This window comes from Micropterus salmoides, unplaced genomic scaffold, assembly GCF_014851395.1.
Source record: "Micropterus salmoides isolate LMB-PRFRI ecotype aquatic unplaced genomic scaffold, ASM1485139v1 Ms_hic_scaffold_11, whole genome shotgun sequence".
NCBI lineage: Eukaryota > Metazoa > Chordata > Actinopteri > Centrarchiformes > Centrarchidae > Micropterus > Micropterus salmoides.
In genome coordinates this window covers 3478851-3500287 of record NW_024040152.1, presented here as the reverse complement: position 1 = coordinate 3500287, position 21437 = coordinate 3478851, and the positions used below count along the sequence as shown (strand labels likewise).

Genomic DNA, 21437 nt, shown 5'->3' with positions numbered 1-21437 from the left:
ATGACCCGCCCTACTCTGCTTCTGAGTGGCTAGTAGTCCTTAACTAGGAACTACGCATGTACAACTCCCAACAAAGATTATTTAGAGACAAGATGTATCACTCTATAGCTAAAACGAAAAGAGGAGCTGCAGCAATGATGTATATGGTGTTTTTTGAAAACATGCATAATATGACTAAATTAAATTAAACAAATGCTGATGATAGCTTAGTGCTGAAATATTATTATTATTAATATTTTCTAATTGTTGCCCTGATACTAATAATAAAAGTGATCTGCAAAACAATATTCCTGAGTGCTGGTTTCTTCTATGTATGAAGCTGTTGGCTTGTACGGTGCACCTTAATTATACAACAGCCGTCCAGACAGTCCACTGGGTCCAGACATGACTGAAGACAGGTGGGAGTCTCATACAGACATGGCACAAAGTATAGGAAACTGGAACTTTGAGCAGGTGTTGTCATCATTTCTGCTTGACGGCCCACAAGTTGTCATTCAGGTGTTCACTGTTGACCAGCATCATCCTCTCTGCAGCCAGAACAACAACAACAAATGAAACATTAATAGATGTTAAAACAGAAAAGAAAATCATACAATGCAGGCTTTTTCCTGGCTCAGAATGGGTCTTCAGGGGTGACCACGCACGAGTGTAAGCATGATCGGTACACAGGGGCGCCATATATGGGGGAACAACAACAACAGGGGCCCCCAAAAATAGGTAAAAACTAATATCAAATTTATTTATATAAACCATCATCATTGAGTATTTTAAATATAATAATACAATTAGTGAACTCATTATTTTTGGCAATAGGAGTTAAATATCCCCATTGACCAAAAAGTAAACATCCATATTGGCTGACCCCCCTGTATGTGAATGAAATGGTTTGGTCCTGCCTTAGTGCACTGTATCAGTGACAGTGTTGCAGTCAGTAGATGCGCCAGAAATACAGTGATCACAATGTTGCATAGTAAACCAAAATCTGGTTTTCAACGGAAAGGATGTCTTTAGTCTGTGAGTGGTGTTAACCTGTTGGCTTAATGTCCACAGTGAAATAAGCTAGCTAGCTGCAAACTGCTGTTAGCCTACATTTCCTCAACATTTAATCAGTGCAGGGAAACGTTTAGCAAGATATTCATATTAAATCATTGTCCCTGCCCCTTTCAGCAGACTAACAACAGATGAGTCAGCAGCAGCCCAGTCTCCCCATAACTGTAGCCTCCCTGTCCCAGTGAAGAAGGGGAGCAACATTGTGTTAATGCCAGGGAGTCTGTGGGGATTTCTCTGTCTCTCTGTCTCTTTTTATCACAACAAAAAAGAAGATAAAATGTTTATTAATGACAGAAATTCAAACACAAATTATTTTCTCACATAATGACCATTATGAAATCAAATAAAAACACCTTCCTGTCTGTACTGGATGCTGGACAGCAGCTTACCTCAGCCTGCATGCAAGTTACTGACTATATTAAAATAATCCAGTTTGATACGTTCATTTAGATTGAATTATGGCCGTTAATTTTACTATAAAAATACATTGAGACTGTAAAAGATTGTCATAAGGACATTTTTATGGTGGCTTTTAATCTTTCATCAAATAGTGAACTGCATCCTGTATGCAGACTTGCATGTACAAATCACCAGCAGTAAATATTGTGCTAGTACTAATATTGAACTACAAGAAACAAGACATTGCAAACCTTTAATTAGAGTGATGTAAAGCGCAGAGGGGGCCCAATTAGATTTTTTGTCATGGGGCCCAACGTTTCTGGCGGCGCCGCTGTCGGGACACATACATTAAATGTAATGAGTTACCATATGATGAAAATCTATGCATTTTCCTGTTATTTCTGGCTATTATCTACCTGATCTATAGTTTATACAGTATTTGTAACATTCAAACAGCTTATAATTTAAAATTCAACTGTTTCACAAAAAAAAGTGTTTTGTGATCTTACACCCCTGTGGCTAAGCTCTGATTAGGGTTAATGTTAGTGCATTTATGATAATTTAAGATCATGGTGTAGTCTAATAGCTTATCACTACCAGTGTTTCCCCTACATGCATTCAGTGAACATGGCATGAACCGGACCGAACAGAGACACCAACAGGACTAACAGTACCGAGGTGATTTACAGTTTCTTCAAGAACAGATACATTTACTTTTTGATAAACCGCAGCTAACGTTACTAACTATATCTGTAATTAGTTAGTTCAGTTAGCCGGGCAGCTAGCTGTGCTAGCTGAGTGAACCCCATGATGCCAAGAACCAAACCCGGAGAGAAAACCACCTCTGTCCTTTATTTCCTGTCGTTAAACTGCCCTCTGCCGGTCTCGGAGGCTGTATTGGGTCCCAGTCCGGCCGTATGTTCACTCAGTGAACAGAGTCTACATGACAGGGTGGGGGGGTGTAACGCACATTTAGCTATTGGCTTCTGTAAACACCATAAATATCTGCAAGTCCCTCCTTGTCTTTGTGTTTTAATTATGCAGAAGCAAACAGCATGAGAAAATCAAATCAAAAAATAAATCCAGCGCCAGCTGCATGTATAAAATAAAGCGGCTGCAGACGGAGGAGAGGTGACTGCTAAAGGCAAAGACGTACTATTTAAGTTTATGTTCTGCTTGCTCAACATTTGTTTGATAAATTGCTATGACAACACATTCTGAGAGGATTTAAAATGCAATTTTTTTTTCAATTCTTAGCATGAGATTTTTCATTGGCACTCACTAAAATGTCTTTGGAGCCGCCAAAAATCTCACTATGCAGGAAAAATCCTGCAATGGTGAACAAAGAGTAGGTTAGGGGTAGGGATAGTTTTAGAACAAAGGCCATCCTTTAAATATGACGTCAAGAGCCACTCAAAACAGTTAACAGGTTTAGATCTAATATATTATGGGAGTAACTGCGCAGGCTCCAGCCAAAAACCCACTATCACGTTTGGATATATGAGAGTAAGGGACAGATGCAAGTCCTAGATCAGACTGAATGCAACGGTAGGGTTCAATGTCTCAGCAATCATGAATTATGAAGAAACATCAATAAGCAGTTTCCACTATACCGTACAGTTTGGTATTGTGCTACTAAGTACATTTTACCCGAGAGAAATTTGGGAGAAAATCTATTGTGTGTATTAGGTTTCTTAAATACAAAGATCACTAAAGGCCTCCTAGAAACAGAATGCGGTTAAAGTGTGTGTTAAAATTCATTTTCAAACCCATATTCAGTACAACTGCTAAAAATAAGACAGAAAATGGTAGTAATATGATGTTCCGAGCTCAGATGTTGATCAGAAAGAACACATTCAGTCATTGTCAGGCATAGGGGCCTATGTTTTGTCTGAGATAAGATGGAAATTTGACACATCCAAATCACAATGACAGGGTAGAACACAATTATTGATGAGAACATTTAATACATCTAGGAATAATAATAATAATAATAATCTTTATTTATCAAGCCCTTTTTAAAAAACAAGTAACAAAGCGCTGTAACACGTGCAAAGACAATAAAATCCATAAAACACATGATAAAAGCAATAAAACACAGAGTAAAATACATGTTTAAAATGAATAAAAAATATATAAAAATAAAGTCAAATAAAATCATGAAAGGCTCTTCTATAAAAGTATGTTTTAAGAAGGGACTTAAGAGTTCACTGCAGACCTGATTTCCTCGGGCAGGCTGTTCCAGAGCCTCGGGGCCCTGACTCCAAACGCTCTGTCCCCTTTAGTTTTCAGTTGAGACTGTGGAACAGACTGCAGACCTCTGCCCGAGGATCTCAAGGTACGTGCTGGTGTGTATGGGACTAAAAGGAGATATAGCAGGGCGAGAGCTTTAAATTAGTCTTCCTTCCTCTTTTCTGTCTTTTGTTTGGGGAAGTAATCTCTAAAAAAATTAGCATGTGGCACGTTTTCATCTCAACGATACATTAATTAATTAAATTCATTTATAAACACCTGAACTTTATTAGTTCCTGTGTTTCAGCAGGTTTTCTGTTCATGTTCAAAACTTTCTGCACATTCAAAATCTCTCCTACCTATCTTTCCTCTGGCATTTTAAAAATAAAGTTAAAAAATTTAAAAGAAAAAGTTCTAATAATCACAATCTAATGAGTCATATTTTAACAGAAATCTACCTATCCTGTACTCTGCGGTGCACTGGCATACATTTTTGCTTTGTTGATGTGGTAGCATCCCCGTTAGACAGACACAGGACAGTTTGGGACTGTACTGGATGAGACAAGGAGGCAGAATACCCAAACAACCTGAACACACTTATATTAGAGGATCTGTTTTTTTGCACACACATGAAAAATAATTAACTTTTTTCTGAAGTATATCAGTAGATATTATTTTACATGTAATGAATCTTTACAGAGTCCCCAGTAACCTTCTCAAGTATGACTGCAGTGTTTAAAGAGATAAAGCCTTCTTTTTGCAGATCCATCTGTTTCTGGCACCACAGCTCACTGATTTCCATCCTTCTGTCTCTACAGAAATTACACACTGACCGTTGGTAGCAGGTTGTTGTATCCAGGAGCTGAGGGAAGAACATGATGTTTAGATGCAGGCTGATAGATTTTATGCTTCAAAATGTTTATGAATGTGTCTCTTACTTTTCAGTCAGAACACTTCCATCGACCCACTTCCATTTCCCATCTTCAGCTCTCAGGCCAATCCAGTATCCACCGGGGCTCCAACTCTTAGTTTCAATGAATGTCTGACAACAGAGAGACAGTTATCAGATATTTAAACACTATACTTAAATTAACACACTGTGGCCTACAGACTCAGTGTGTTCAGAACTACACAAAATAAACTTTCTTTGAATATAGGCTGTCTTCTCGTTACCTTCTCCGTTTGATCAGCTATAACAACCAAATCTGAAATCTTTCCTCTGCAGTTTTCTCGAGCTTCTTCCCAGGTTTTCTGACCAGAAACATCAGGGTCATTAATCGCATAGCAGCTGGACTGGGAGTTATACCAGCCATCCTGACAAGCTTTACACTGTCTGTCTGAAACAACAGAGACCAACCAATAAACAACATTACTGCATTATGTTATTGTTTTATGTTATTTTTAACCTCATTAATGTGATCTGAACATACTTTGTTTTTGTGGTTTTGGGCAGTAGGCATCAATGCTCCACTGAGCTCGACTGACGTTGAGCTCATTCCACTTTGTCTCCATGTTCCGTATCTGTTCCGTTAAGTTGTTCCTCTGCGTCTCCAACTGCTTCTTTTGTGATGTCAGGTTCTGGTTTTCTGCAGACAGATTTGTCATCTTGCTTTTTAAGACAGTATAGACTTGTGTCAGGTTGTGCAACTGGACTGTCAGATTGTTGTGTTCCCTCCTCAGATTTTCATTTTCTGAGCTGAGTTTGTTGTTCTGGTTTGTCAGGTTTCCATTGAGAGCCAGTAGAATCGTTTGGTTTTCTTTCAGCTGGTTCGGTTCACTTTGATGATTTAATGTAACAACTGCAAATAGGAAATAAGCTTCTTGAGTGATAATAATGATGCAATTTTGTCTTTGTCACTTTGTCACAGCCATTTTTGGAAGCTTTGTGTTACTTCAGGTTTTTTAGACTTGTGGGAGCTGTAGGACTTCTGGTAACACTTTCTATGAAGGTCATCGCTATAATGACATCTGACATCTGTTAGGGCCTGTCCATAGGCTCGCCATTCATCTGTGACAACATCTGAGCCTCTTCTTACATGATGTTGGTCGGCAACAGGTCTTCTCTTGAGCGATCTTTCACCACCCTGACAACGAGTTTTCTTGATGTAATTTTGTTTGTTTTTGTGCTAAACTGAAAAATGTTCAAAATTCATACAGATTGTTCAAAAAGCGAAGAAACAAAATAAATAAAAGTTGTTTTCCTGCACAAAATGTGTGTCACTTTACTTAAAGCAAACAATTACGTGTTATAAGGTCTTATAATTAGTTCACCTGTAATATATTATACAGGGATAGATATTTTAACACTTTACTTAAAGCAAACAAAGACATGCTATATAACTTTAAACGTTACTATAAGCTATTATTCCATTTTATATCACTAATTGTAAATGGTGACTAAAGTGTATTCATAACGAGGCAGAGTCTGTGGTTATAATGTGTTATGGAACATGGTCGGAGATTCTTGCCGCACATTGATATAAACTGGTATTACTATTAGTTATAAAACATTAAAACAAAAGGTCATAATACATTATGAACTTTGCTGTAGCACCTAATGCATGTTTGTAAGTGATTATAACAACTGTTTTAATGTCTTATGGACGCATTATATCGTGTTATAAATATATGCATAAGTCATTATAGCGATGACCTTCATAGAAAGTGTTTCCGGACTTCTTAAGCCCTTTGGTTCCTACTGAACCTATAATTATTTGACACTGCCTAAAACAGCTAAGCTCTAATTTTTTTCAGCTGTGCACTAGCAGGCCTTTATGGTCTGTGTTTGTGGGACAGTGGCTGTGTTCATTGTTGTGAAGGAACATGTCACCCAGTGCAACACTGTGACTCGCTGAAGTGTTTTTTAATAGTTTGGTCTCTATGTGGGGCTCTATGGCACAGCTGGATAAGATCTTTCAGGCTTTGATACACAGGCTGTGGCTCAGGAGGTAGAGCGGGTTGGCCGTTAATTGGAAGGTCGGCGGCAACCCTGGCTCCCTTGGGCAAGACACTGAACCCTGATCTGCCCCTGCCAGTGAATGAATGGTGAATGCAGTAGTGTAAGAAGCGCTTTGAGTGGTTGAAAAGACTAGAAAGGTGCTATACAAATATGGAGCATTTACAGATTTTTTAGTATCAGTATTTGTTTGTAGGATCAATTCAGTGTTTGTTTGGGGCTGATCATGGAATATGTTGACAGTAATTCATTTGACTCATTGTTTAATTCCTTTTATGCATACATGTCTAATTTCCACTAATGCTGTCACCAGTCTTCCTCTGCTGTGTTGTGTCTTCTGGTTGTATATGAAAGATATATTCAATCAACTCAACTTGTATTTCAAATTTGTCTATGATGCTGACAAACCCAAGAGTTGGCGGCTTGATGCTTTCTGAGATGCTGCACTGTACAAATAAAATAAATGGTTTGCACATTGTTAAAAATATAAATCACATAAACAAGAACAGTTGTATTACTTACTGTCTATTGTCTACATTGTGTCCAGAAATTAACTTTGTTTGTAACAGATTTAGACTAGAGGCAGAAATCTATAGGTAAAACAACCTGTAATAGATCCTCTGGTTATGGTTATAGTAATGTTACAGAGGAAAACTGGTGCTGTTATTCTTCAAGTTCTGCCTCATGTCTGAGTCTGAGGTACTGCATAGACTACCTGTTTTGTATACTTACTGTAGACACAGACTGCTATGATGCCCAACAGCAAAATGACACAAAGAATCCCCAAACAACAAGCCACCTGCTGATAGCAGCGACCTCTGCTGTTTGTTTTCTTGTCTGGCAAAAGTCCTGCTGAGAACAAACAACAGATATAAGTATATGGCTACAGCAGTCTGAGTTAACCAAATCAAGAGGGTATTTTTCAAAGTTACAGTATTTCTACACCAAACTCTTAAACTTTGGTGTAAAAAGACTTAAAAAGTCAGTAAGTAAAAGACTGATTACAACTGATTACTGCATTATATCCGATAATATTTTTATATTCTGATTTGTAACCGGCCACATGCATTTTGTTTCCCTTCATATAAATAAATTTCCACCATAAATCGGTGTAAAAGGTACCCACTTGATTTGACTAACTCAGACTGCTAAAAGCTTCAGATGAACTTTGGAACACATTTCTATACAGAACAAAGACTTTAGATTTTGTCTCCCATCTCTTACAGTCGAAGCACATTACAAAGGAAATTATTACAGGCAGCAAAACATGTTTCAGTATTCACATGGGCACCTTGTTTAATGATGGACTTTAAAATGTGTGAACCTGTTCTTTAAGAAAAGTGCTTTTTGTCATTGTGCTAAAAGTAGCATTAGAAGCAGTAATAGAAGAATTGGTGGCAGTTGTAACAGCAGAAGTTGAAGCACTTGTCAAAATACAAATCAGAAAATCTCAAAATATAAATTCCCTACTTTGGCTTAAACTCCAAAAACAATGGATCCTACACTTCCCATAGTTCAAGGTGATTTTATCTTTTCACTAGAGCTTCCCTGCCTGTGAAACATCAATATCTTTTTGAACTCCACACCCCCAGTTTGTAAGTCTTTGTTAAAATTAGCAGTCTCTAAGTTATTAACAAAGCTCCTACTGTTTTCACAGGCTGAGCAGTACTCCTCATGACCCCCCTATTAGTTCCCTTTTAATGGTTGTAATAACGGTAAATGTGAGGTAGTATTTGTAGCAGTAATAGTAGTATTAATAGATATACTCTACTGAATGCTGTGTACATTTTTCTTTACAACTTACTGTTTGTGTCAGCAGTCTTTTCGGTTGTTTTGCTTCGCACCTTCACATCATTGTACATCAAACAAAAGCAAACTAAAACCCATCAGTTTACATCCAATATGTTCAATATGTATATGACATATACATGTTTTGGAGCAGCAGATTACAACAACTGAGGTTAGGGCCAGTCCACTGGATTACAGTTAGTAAAAGATTCAAATTTTAAAGTAAATATTAATTCAGAAGACTCAATCATTCTAAACAGTTTAACATTTACAGAGAACAGTTCACCACAATCAGTAGCGGCCTGGCCATCTGGAGAACTGTGACAGTGGGCCGCCTTCCTCAGCTTAAATTTTTGTACTAATAACGAAAAAGGTGGCAGAAGGTTGAGCAACACGGGCCAAACCCCCCACTCTTCTTGCCTGTTGGTCTATTCCATATGAACGTCAATGCAGCCCTTAGCCCCACCCCATCCATCCACCTCACTCACACCACAGTGACTCTGACAGCTGGAAAACAAGCTACAACTGAAAATGGAAAAACAGAGTTTAACTGAAATGCAAGTAAATGTACAAAAGTAACTGACTAGTTCTGTAGTAGTAGGTCCACAGACGCTAAGACCGGGAAGAGGAAGATGCCACAACCCGGTTCATGGGTGAAAGATTAAACAGAGAGGACAGCGAAGCCACAGATAGTGTCATGGGGGGGGTGGCTGCGTGAAGACTGAGGTGCAGACTAAAAGGCGAGGATGCAGTTCAAAAAGATATATTAACTCAAAAAACAAACTGAAACAAGCTTATGTGGAAGCACAAGGTAAAGTCCAAACTGAGGTAAATCCAACAAACACAAGGTAATCCAAAGATCCAGGGAACCTTAACAACAGAGGATGTGACAAAGACTGAACAAAACTAAGGGCTTAAATACACAGGCAAATGAGCAAGGAGGGAAGCACAGCTGAAACACATCAGATACTCAAACAACAGGAAGCAAAGCTAGACAAGGACACATGAGTACTGAATACTACAAAGTAAAACAGAAGTAAAGTACACGGGAACACACTAGAACTGAGGCAAAGAACTAAAATGCAGGACTAAGACCTAAGATAAGAGACAAGACAGATACGAAGTAAACTTAAACATGCGAATGAGTAAAATAATAAACAAGGCTACACAGAGAAACACAGAACCACAAACAGACTTAAACAGGATCAACAAAACAAAGAGCAAACATGGGCAAAACAGCAGAACACAAGACATGGAACCAAAACAATACCAGAATCCTTAACTCATAACAGATGGTGCAGCTGAACAGTACAGTGTTCCCATACACTGATTTATTTGGGGTGGCCTGCGACAATATCAACGCTGACCGCCACATATTTATTTTCAATTGTTTTTACTAGGCCTATTAAAAATCTCTACAGAGCTGCGCGCATGTATTTGCGCACCACCTTATCTCTGTTCACTGCACAAATCTCTCCAACACAACGCTGTCAATGCTGGAGACTCACCACTTTTCAACACAAAGCGACAGACGTTTGCAGGCACGCAGTAACATCACAGTTAATATCGTGGGACATTTATGCAGCAAAACAAAACAAAAATAGTTTAAAACTAGACAGGTCAGAAAAAGGAAACTCTGCAGAGGAAACAGAATTCCCCTTTTAGCGTCTGAAATGTTTGCTCTGATGGAGCTCAGGATTGATCAGGAGGACGGCTGCTTTACTCCAGACTGTGTCTCTGTATGAACCTGGACTGTGTACGAGACCTTTTGGATGTGTTGAAAAACACAGCATATTATTTAACATTAGATCCTGATGATCCTGTCAGCTTGTCGGGAGATTTAAATATGAAGTTATGCTGCTGTGGCTCGTGCGTAAATGCGCACGGCGTCTCTCTTCATGGGGAGACGCTTCACCCCGTTTCACACAACCTGAAATTTGCTAAACGTATTTATTGCGCGCACAATGTTGTCATGTGTTTCCCCAGGTCTGGACACCAACCATCGATGGGGAACAGTTTTTCAACTTGAGGGTTGAATTAGTGTCATTTCCACTGGGAACATGCAAGCATTTGCTAAAAGTTCTCTGAAAATTAGCTTGCAACAAGAAATGTTAGGCTAAATAACTAACAAATTCTATGAGAACTACTTGCACAATAGAAAAGCATGAAATGCAATGTAAATATAGAAGAAACAGATCTGCCTTGTCCAACAAAAGTAACTTAGGTTTAAAAAACAAGCAACTGATTACTGCATTATATTCAACAATATTTTTATATTCTGATTTGTAACCGGCCACATGTATTTTGTTTCCTTCATATAAATAAATACATTTTCCCATTAATTGGTGCAGAAAATGTCTCCAGAATGCAGGAAATTAAGAGTTTAATGGTCAAAATTTCTGGGGAGGATCTCCAGACCCCCCAATCAAATACCCTATTTCATCAATGAATATTTTTTCAAAATAGCATTGGAGTATCTTGTTGACTAATATGAGGCCTTAAATGTTCCCACCACTTCAGCTGCGTCCACATGGTCCTAAAGCCTTTATTTAAGTTGAGCTTGTTATCAATGTTTTTAATTCAAATTTGTTTTATTAATAGGCTATAGACTGAATATAATTATGGAGGTCTGGACCTCAGTGACCTCATAGCTGGTTATGGCCATGCCTTTTAAAAGTAGTAGCCTACTGCCATAGTGATCAATGGCTGTGATGCTGCTGGGTGGTTTATTAGAGGCTGGTCCTGTTTGTACGTGCCTGTATTAGCAGGGTGGCCGTGGTGGAGTATAAGGTGGATCGTTTTGGTGGCCCGGTCTGGATCAAAGTCCAGCGCTATTTTTGCTCACAGTCTGTCCAAAATTTCCAAAATGTCATGCTGCTCATTCTTTCTGTGGATACATCAACTTATTTTGCCAATATAGTAAATGGGGCCCCAATTTTTAACGTTTTCATGGTTGCACAACAAATGTTACTAACAGGATAGTAAAATATTACTTTAATATTATTTCATATTCTGATCATTACAATTTCCACTTGTATATATTGTCCAGTTTTAAGTAAGAAGTCACATTATGATGATGATCACATTCAGGTCAGCCACCTAGAACAACCAGCTGGGCCGTGTGGGGGCCCAGGTAGATTGATGTGTAAACAAGGATACAGTATCTGATCCATATCAATGACATGATGGGTTTTAAGAAATCTTTCTTGATTTAAAAAAACTGAACTTACCTTCAGGTGGGGAACGCTTGTTAGTTTTGAATACAACTGAAGCGTAGCTGACCTCCTCCTCCGCCATCGCTACAGTCCTTCTGTTGAGTTCTATCTGACTTGTAGACAGAATAACCACAGTTGTTAAACCACAGAGCATCGTCTTGGGGAACTGCTTGTTTCCTTTTTTTAGCTGGGTCTGTCACTCACAGCCTTTATATAAGCAACTTCCGTTTTTAGTTGAGAAAGAAAAAAATATAAAACCGTATGAGAAAAACACTTCGCAAATATTTCCCAAATATACCCCGAATTCAGACACACAGAAACTCCCCTATTTACTGGGAGAAATGCCAGAATGCCAAACCATTGCAGCAAAATATCTCCTCATGCCACAAACTGAGGACAACCAGTGGAAACTCAGAATAGACTGATAAATATTATAAATAATTGTACTATAAAATTTTAAATTATTATTATTATTTTCATTTTTGTCATTTCAGTAATTGTTCCTTTATTTGTTTTTTGTTTTTTAATTTCACATTTGACACTGATTTTTAGTTGTTTTTGTTTGTTCATCAGAGACCTCTGATGTTTTACCTGGAATCTGCTGCTACTCTCCCAGTTTGGGGGTCACAGCCCCCAGTGCTCCGATTACCACTGGCACCACTGTTGCTCTTACTTTCCACATCTTTTCTAGCTCCTCTTTCAGCCCTTGGTATTTCTCAAGCTTCTCGTGTTCCTTCTTCTTGATGTTGCTGTCGCTTGGGATTGCCACATCTATCACCGCAGCCTTCTTCTGCTGTTTGTCGATCAACATGATGTCTGGTTGGTCAGCCATCACCAGTTTGTCAGTCTGGATCTTGAAGTCCCAGTGCACCTGGGGTCCTGCCTGGTGTGGTAGACCCCGGCCTCTATTTATCCTGTACTGAGTGCCTGTTCTAGTACCATCACGATTAGTGCTTCTGTGCTGTTCTTCAGTCCAGCCTTTTCCAGCCACTGGTAGGATTTCTTGATTTCGGCCACTTCTTCTATTTGTCTGTGGTACATGCCGTGCAGCGGCTTGTCTCTCCATGAAGGTTCTTCATCTTCCTTGTCCTTACCCTCGGGTTTCTGCTACCTGAGGTATTCACTAAGCCCTTCATCTTTGGGGTCATCTTCCTGCTGTACTCCTGGATCTTTGTTGTTTCATCCTGGACAGTGGTCTTGACACTCACTAGCCCTCAGCCTCCCTCATATTTGTGGTGAAACCCTCCATGCATTGTGAGGAGCTTTTTTGTCTTGATGTCAGTAACCTCTATCTCCTCCTTTGGCCAGTTTATTATACCAGTGGGGTATCTGATGACTGGCAGGGCATGCAGGGTATGTGTTGATGGCTCGGATCTTGTTTTTCCCATTCAGCTGACTTTTAAGGAACTGCCATAATTTTTGCAGGTATTGGGCTGTGGCGGACTTCCTTGCTGCCTCCTCATGGTTTCTGTTAGCCTGCGGCACCCCAAGGTATTTGTAGCTGTCCTGAGCATCTGCAATGTGGCCTTCTGGTAGTTCAATCCCCTTGGTTCTGATCATCTTCGCTCTTTTTGATACCATGCGACCACACTTGTCCAGTCCGAACAACATTCCAATGTCATCGCTGTAGATCCTGGTAGTGTGGATCAGTGAGTCGATGTCTTGCTCATTTCTGTCATACAGCTTGATGTCATCCATGTAGAGCAGGTGACTGATGGTTGTTCCACTTCGGAACCGGTATCCGTAGCCAGTCTTTGTGATGATCTGGCTGAGGGGGTTCAGGCCTATGCAGAACAGCAGCGGTGATAGATCACCTTGGTATATGCCGCACTTGATGGTGACTTGTGCAATTGGCTTTGAGTTGGCTTCCAGACTTGTTTTCCACAGCCCCATTGAGTTCTGGATGAAGGCTATTAGTGTCCTGTTGATTTTGTACATTTCCAAGCATTCTAGTATCCATGTATGTGGCATTGAGTCGTAAGCTTTCTTGTAGTCAATCCAGGCGGTGCACAGATTGGTCTGCCTGGTCTTGGTGCTTGGCTCCTCTGGTAATACTGCCCATTCCCTTCTGGGCCCTGTCCATGTATTGAGCCATGAGCCTACTCATCTTAGCCACTATGATGCCTGACAGGAGCTTCCATGTTGTGCAGAGGCAGGTTATTGGCCGGTAGTTGGATGGGATTGTTCCCTTCTGGGGGTCCTTCATGATCAGGACTGTCCATCCTTGGGTTAACCATTCTGGGTGGGTCCCATCCATCAGCAGTTGGTTCATTTGTGCTGCCAGACGTTTATGGAGTGCAGTTAGTTTCTTCAGCCAGTAGATGTGGATTATGTCAGGGCCTGGTGCTGTCAAGCTCTTCATACCTGCCACTCTTTCTTGGATGTCTGCCGTTGTAATGGTTACTGGATCTTGTTCTGGGAGATTACTGTGATCTGTTCTTAGATCCACTAGCCACTGAGCATTGGTGTTGTGGGACGCTTCTTTGTCCCATATGTTCTTCCAGTACTGTTCAGATTCCTGGGTGGATCTGATCTTGTGTTATTACCCTGCCACTGAGAGTACACTTTGGATGGTTCGGTGGGGAACATCCGGTTTATTCTCCTGGCTTCTGCTTCTCTCTTGTATCTTTTTAGGTGGGTAGCCAGATCAAGGCAACACGAAGAGACACACCCAAACAAACCCTTTTGTTTTATTTACTTTATTTAATGAACTGTATGAAATGAATTGTTCTTTTGTATTTTATTTGTAACTTTGGCAATATTGTTGTTTTACATTCTTGCCAATAAAGCTGAATTGAATTGACGGGCTTTATGGAGACTGAACAATTTGCAGGTTCCTCTCTTAAATCACATCATATCTTGATATTCAACATTTCATTATTGTGGCCCTTTCAAAGTAGAAGAAAATCCACATTTGATGATAGTAACACTTTTAGTCTCTTAATTGTGATATTCAGTTCAATTCAATACAAATTTGCTCCATTGGTATGAATGTTAAGTACAGTATTCATCATCACACTTCACAGCATTCCATTTCTTGGAAGGTGTCCCTCTGATAGAAATCACACAATGAGCTTCACCAGAAGGTGCTTCTGTCCAGTAGCTGAGGAAAGAACGTGATGGTTAGATCCCAGCTGACACATTTTATTATTCATGGTGTTTAGAAAATCATCTTAGTCTTGTGTCTTTAGAAAAGTTCCAATGATCTCATACCATGAATGATGGTAGACTAATTGGCCCCAGGGAAAATCAACATATTTTTGATGTTCACAGAAAGACAAAATCAGTTTATCATGTTTAACCACTGTACTGACAAAAACACTTTGTGTCTTTAACGGTTTCTGACTTCGTGCAGCTTCTTTTCTAAACCCTCTAAATCAGCTAAATAACCCACACATTGATCTCCATCCTTTTTTCATCATATACACAGAAAATACATTTGACATGTACTGTATATCTCTAATGTTATCAAGGTTTGTCTGAGGTTCTCCTGTGCAGGATTAGAATGCTATACATTTTGATCAAAGGAGTTCACATTTATTATGCACATTTCAAAGTTGTTTAAGCACATTTAAGAAATCCTTACAAAATAAATTTCAATATATTGTTTTCATTTCTGTTTAAATTAAATCTTTAGTCCAAATATAAGTAATTAGATTACATCTCAGGGGGAGAAACGTTATATTTTAAACTGCTCTCTAAAAATCCCTCTGACTAAAAGAATGACGTTTACAGTGTACCAATGTTATATTTCACAGAGAAGAGAATGGTTTTTAGTTCTGCTTTGAAGTTGTGACAGTTGTTGTTTGGTTAGTGGTGAATGCTGAGTTGATGGCAAGTTTTCTACTTTAGTTGTTTAAAGCCACACTGTTTGTCTGCAGCAAACAATTTTCAACACAATTCAACGTCACACCATGATTACTAAACTCCACCACCTGCATGTGCCACCTCTCCTCATTCGCTGGATCCATAATTTCCTCATTGACAGACCACAGGCAGTGAGGGTGGGAAGCACTACATCCACCACCATTACTGTCAACACTGGAGCCCCCCAAGGCTGCGTCCTGAGCCCCTTTCTTTACACTCTCTACACCAATGACTGCATTAGCCCTTCTCCCATTACAAAATACTTCAAATACTCTGATGACTCAGCCATACTCGCCCACCTCTCTGACACAGAATCAGTTACAGCATATCACCAATCCATTGCACACTTCACACAATGGTGTAAAGACAGCCACCTCCTCCTCAGCGTCACAAAGACAAAGGAACTTATCCTGGACATACGCCAGTGTTGTGAACAAACAGTGTGGATTTGTGCATTTTAAATCAAATACATTTGGACTACTCCAAATTCTTGGAGGAGGGGGTGAGATATCAACTCAACAGACAGTCGAAGCGACTCCAAGGAAGAGGTGAAAGGTTTGCTGTATCTGGTCTGATTGTAAAACTGGCCACCTTTGGCAGCAGCCGTGATAAGCCTCGGTGCCTGACTGTTAAAATGACAAAGGAACACTGACCAGAGATTAGCGTTCTCATGAACAGCCTATCAAAACTCTTCGTAAGAGAGGGCAGGAAACCCTAAACTGCCCCCACACGCGTAACCACGGCAACTGACCTTCTTGTCTTTTTAATTACCTCACATCAAAGGATATTCTCCTCTTCACGCGCAGGTGTGAGAAACTTGAGACGCCAGAGAAAGGACACATTCCTTTGTGTGGACAAGGAATACTGTCTCCTCATAACTTGCCATTATCTTGTTTAATTAAATAATCTTTTAGTTACTTGATTAGGTCTCTACACTCCATTTGAGTAGTTATGTTACCATGTTGGTGTTATTTGTTGTTGAAAAGAATCTAAATAAGTTAATTTTGCAGTGTTTTAATTTTCAGCTAGGTCACCTGACTTTATTCATTTTATGTGTAACCAAAGCTTTGTTCACAACACTTTCTGACACTTCCTTTAGAAATGATGATAAAGAAATGTCATCCTATACTATTAATTTTCCAGCTTGAATTTAAGGTTAAAAATGACTAAATTCCCCAGCTCCTAAGAAGATTGTTTTAGGATTAATCAGAGCTATCGTCATATAGCCCAAGCTCCCCCAAGTGAACAAAATAAGTATTACATGCCATCGTCTGAAATGCCCTTTAATGTATAAATGTCACTCTGTATTTATCTTGTCCATAATCTGATGTATCTTGCTTATATTCTCTAAGAACATGTAACCGCCAATATATCCAGAAAGCTAGTTAAGTTCCTCTCATCTGTGATTCCTATGAAATGCTAACCTTTTAAGGTCTAACTACTGATAATTGTTTTCCTTTTATCAAAAGCTTAAAACTAAGAATGGTATAACCGTTTGATAATTAAGGTTTGATTGTGGGAAGATATTTGATTACAATATGCGCAAATAGATTTTTCTTTTGATAAGACATTAAAAGTTAAAGAAAAGACAAGCCCTGCCTCAGGGGAACAAAGGACTGCCCTCTGGGAACCACGCCCCAACAGACAAAAACAGCGACACATGCGCGTGTTCGCTCTCTTGTCCTCTGCTTGCTCCTGACTCTCCAACGGCGCTTCGGCACGCGCCCAGCGTGCCCATCTCCCGGCAACGCCCTAAGATTCAACCCGGCGCAGCAAAGGCTTGTTCGTTTTCAAGCCACACACGCGAAGTGCTGCGACCTCAGATTTCCCTTTAACAGCAACTTTACTTGCGTTTTATTTTCTTTTGTTTTGTTAAAAGTTATCAGTCCGATCCTACTTTTGTTGAAAAACGAGGACAAACAGACGGTACAGCCCCTGTGCGCTGCTGAATCTCTGCTGGTAGCTACTACTATATTTTCTTTATAGGCTAGTGTTGGAGCATGACTTTAAATTACCCTTTTTAAACTATGTGTAGTCCTTGGTCCTGCGTGTTCTGTTAATCAGTTTTATTACAAGTAAATGAATAAAGCTTCCAGAGCTCTGGGTTTTGATTCTTCCTTTCCCTGACCACCAACAAGCTGGGTCAGTTCATGAAGTCTGACTCGCTATCTCTCCCTGACCCAGCATACATCTTCAAGTCATAAAAAGTGTAGGTCAGTGGATGATTGGCCCACGTCCTCTGACCCCAATGTTTCGTTCTCCGACTCCACGAATCACGATCGACCCATAAAGCATGGACAGCGGCCCATTGGGTAATTTTCTATACTGACATTGGGCTGGCCCAATCACATCTCTTACTAGCCCCCACCCCCTCAGCTCTCTGTTTCTTGCATTACAGCCCATTCTTCAGATGGCTGTTGCCAAATGCGCGAAAATAAGCGATATGTTTGTTTGCGGCTGGTGCTGCAGGTGTTAGGTTCCACTGAAAAGGATTCATGTGCGGACGCAATGGTATGAGGACACAGGCTGAATTTATTAATGTGCACAGAGAGAGAGCCAAAGGGTTGGAGAGGTAGCGGGGATTTCCAGGCACGGAGAGAATCCGACGACGGTGTTTCTGGTTTCTGTCCGGGCGGACAGACAGGCAAGCGGGCTGAGAGCAGATAGGCAACGACTCCGCACACGGGGTAACTGTGAGACGAAAAAACAAGACGTTAGGGGAGATCGCAGGAAGTACTCAACAAAATATGTAGAGTGGCCGGAGCAATATACCACTGTAGGTAAACTGACGAACTGGCGACGAGTGGGAGCTGAACCAGAGCTTAAGACTGCTGGAGTTGATGAGGGTGATGAGCCACAGGTGCGGAGCGCTGCAGGTGGAGCTGAGCCAGGCCCGGACACGCCCATACACACACAGACAGGACAAGGCAGACACGACTGACAGAGACAGCAGGGAAGGGAAACACTGGGAACACAAGGAAAAGAGGGGAAGGCGAAGCCAAACCATAACAGCAGGAGCTTCAACATCAGGAGTAAAAGAGCTGGGCAGAAGAGGAGTCACAAAGTGAGCAGAGTGAGAGAGAGAGCAGGAGGAGAATGGAGGTGAAGCGGTAAGCATGGAGTAGCTCAACCTGCAGGGAGGAAGGGTCATATACACTGGGGACATGTAGCCATCACTTTTTGAAAGCATTTGTTAAGCAAAAAATAATAATAAGCTACTGATTACTGCATAACATTTTATGATATTTTTACATTGTGAATTGTCACCTGCCACCTGAACTTTGTGCTTCCCTTTATAAAAATGACATTTCTACCACAAATTGGTGCAGAAAATGTCTCCAGAATGCAATTAATGCTCAAAATCTTCTGGAGGAGAACCACCAAACCCCCCTATTCAATATTTCTATTAGGTCTATTAAAATATACTCTTACCAATCTTGTGCAAAAGTCAGTGTTTCATCACACCGAATGGACCGAGTGTATTGGCGAGGGGTGTCTGACCGATTTCGGTGGGCCGTCTCGGCCAAAAATGTCAGGGCCGATTTTTTTGTCCCAGTCCAGCCCTCTCCCTCCCCCATCTGCCTGTTTTCCTGTTCCAGTCTCCTTATCTGATCATGCAGAGACCCCCTGTAACTGCCCTTCTCCAAAAGTTTAATAAAGTTTTTTCTAGTTTATTAAATGATAGACCAACATATAAACTTCTACCTATAAAATAAATCAGAGATCAATATAAGAAAACACAATAATTTTGGTTACCCTGAGTAATATACAAATCATACTATCTTAATCTCTCGCTAGAAAACGTAAAAATATATCTAGTAGAAATTATTGAAAATGAATATGTTCATTTTGAGCCCGTTCTCATCTCAGGGCGTTTCTGGGGCGTCCCGTACAGACCGGAAGTAGCGGTAGCTAGCTAGCTATCTAGGTTTGTGATAAAGGTGTTGACAGCCCCACGAAGCCCCTACCCTTACCACAACCATCAGAAATGTTAGTACCTAATCCTGATGTGATTGATGCTTGAATATATAGATAATCATTTGAGCAAACTCTGTAGCTTGTGTTTCTAATTGTTTTTTCTGTCTGGCCTCGTACAATTGTATGTGTTGTGGTTGGTTTAGGCCAGTGGGGTCCGAGGACCTCTAGGGATTCTTGAGGGGTTTCCAGGGGGTCCCCAACAAAAAGTGAAATCTTTTAATTCAACCCGATCGCATCTCATGCATCACATATACACGCTTTGGAAAAGTCGTGTCTATTGTACACAAAACGACGATTTTGCGTGTATATGATACGCTGCAGTTTGCAATAGCGTTGCAACACAAAGGAGGTTAACCCTACCTGCTAGCACATCGGCCGTGTGCACAGCTGTAGGGTTAGCCTGTCGACATGCATATATTTACTGACTTAGGTTTAGGCCCTAACTAATGCCATGGTTGAGGTTAGGGAAGTTGCCTCAGGGGGCTGTCAACTCCTTAAACAAAACATCGCTAGCTAGCTAGCTAGTCACCCCGGGGCGTCTCATACACACGTACCTGGGGGCGTCCACCATACACGCACAAATTTGTGTACAATAGACACGGCTTTTCCAAAGCGTGTATATGTGACGCCTGAGCATGAGAACAGGCTGTTTGTTTTCACTATTATTCCATCCATAAGTAACACAGTTACAGAACATATGACTATTTTGGTCATGGGTTTTTATACTCTTTCTGTAAGAAAACATCTAAACACCAAAATCCTATCAGATGGGGAATCCTGGGACATAATCTTATCAAATGGGGACTGTGCTCTAATTTGTCAGTTTGGGGGTCCTTGACATGAAAACCAAAACAAGAACCACAGGTTTAGCCTAGTTTTTTTTAGTTTTTGAATGAAACATGCAATGTCTTGCAGTGTATGATGTATTTAATAAGATCATAAGTTAAAGTATTAACTTGTGCAACTGTATAATAACAACATTGTTGTAATTTTCAGCAAAATAGAACAAGATGTTATTCTCATAACATTTAATCAACCCACAGAATATGACTAACAGAAGCACAAAGATACAATCCTTCACGTCAGAATAAGACATTTACTTCACTGTTAGAATGTTTTCTCATACCTTTTTTTTTAACCACTTCCTTTTTCACTTCCCCTTTTGCCTGGAGGCAGAAAAAGAGGACCTGGGCCAGCAGATCGATTGCAGAAATGTAAAACATCATGTTTTGAGGGGGAGCTGTGTGTTAGAGCTGTTCTTGATAAATTAGGTTGTTGGCAAATGTCTTGCAGACACAGTGTAAGATATGAAAACACTGAGATATACAATATCAACAAGATCATCATTTATACCACGGATATTTGTGATACCTGTAATTGTGATGCACTGTGTGTTCGGACACCTTTTGTTTGAACTTTTTCAGTAATTTGACTTTCAGTAGCTCATCTTTTCGATCAGAACACACGGGCCAGCCTTCGCTCCCCACGCGCATCAGTGAAGCTGTCCATGATTTCCTTTTGTCGACCACTTTCAGTAGGTACTGACCACTGCAGACCAGGAAAACCCCACAAGAGCTGCAGTTTCAGAGATCCTCTGACCCTGGACAAAATGTTAAACTTGCTGCCTAATATATCCCACCCACTGACAGGCGCCATGGTAACGAGATGATGAGTGCAGTTCACTTCACCTGTCAGTGGTCATAATGTTCTGGCTGATCTGTGTGTATCAGAACACAAATAGTAACCAGACCCTGGAACATTCTCTTGATAAGAAGTTCTGCAGCGCCTCCTGTTGGACAGTTAGTAAAAATGTAAACTGTCACACAGGAAACAGGAAACTGAGCAGTCTTGTTGGTCCCTTTCATCAACCTGCTGGTACACTGCATATCTAACAAAACAGAAGAAAAGCACATTCAAAGTTATTAAACATTTCATTAATAAATTAACAGTTA

General features: G+C 40.3%; 1 protein-coding gene across 6 annotated transcripts in view; it reads right to left on the bottom strand.

The window, feature by feature from the left end:
• Positions 1-11825, bottom strand: part of LOC119896965 (C-type lectin domain family 4 member G-like) — a 317840-nt gene extending 306015 nt beyond the window's left edge. For all 6 annotated transcript variants that reach the window (XM_038710439.1, XM_038710446.1, XM_038710440.1 and 3 more), the window contains exon 1: positions 11656-11825. In XM_038710439.1, the coding sequence (XP_038566367.1) occupies positions 11656-11794 (139 nt within the window). In that variant the 5' untranslated portion in view covers positions 11795-11825. The remainder of the gene's footprint in view (positions 1-11655) is intronic.
• Positions 11826-21437: the final 9612 nt, after the last annotated feature.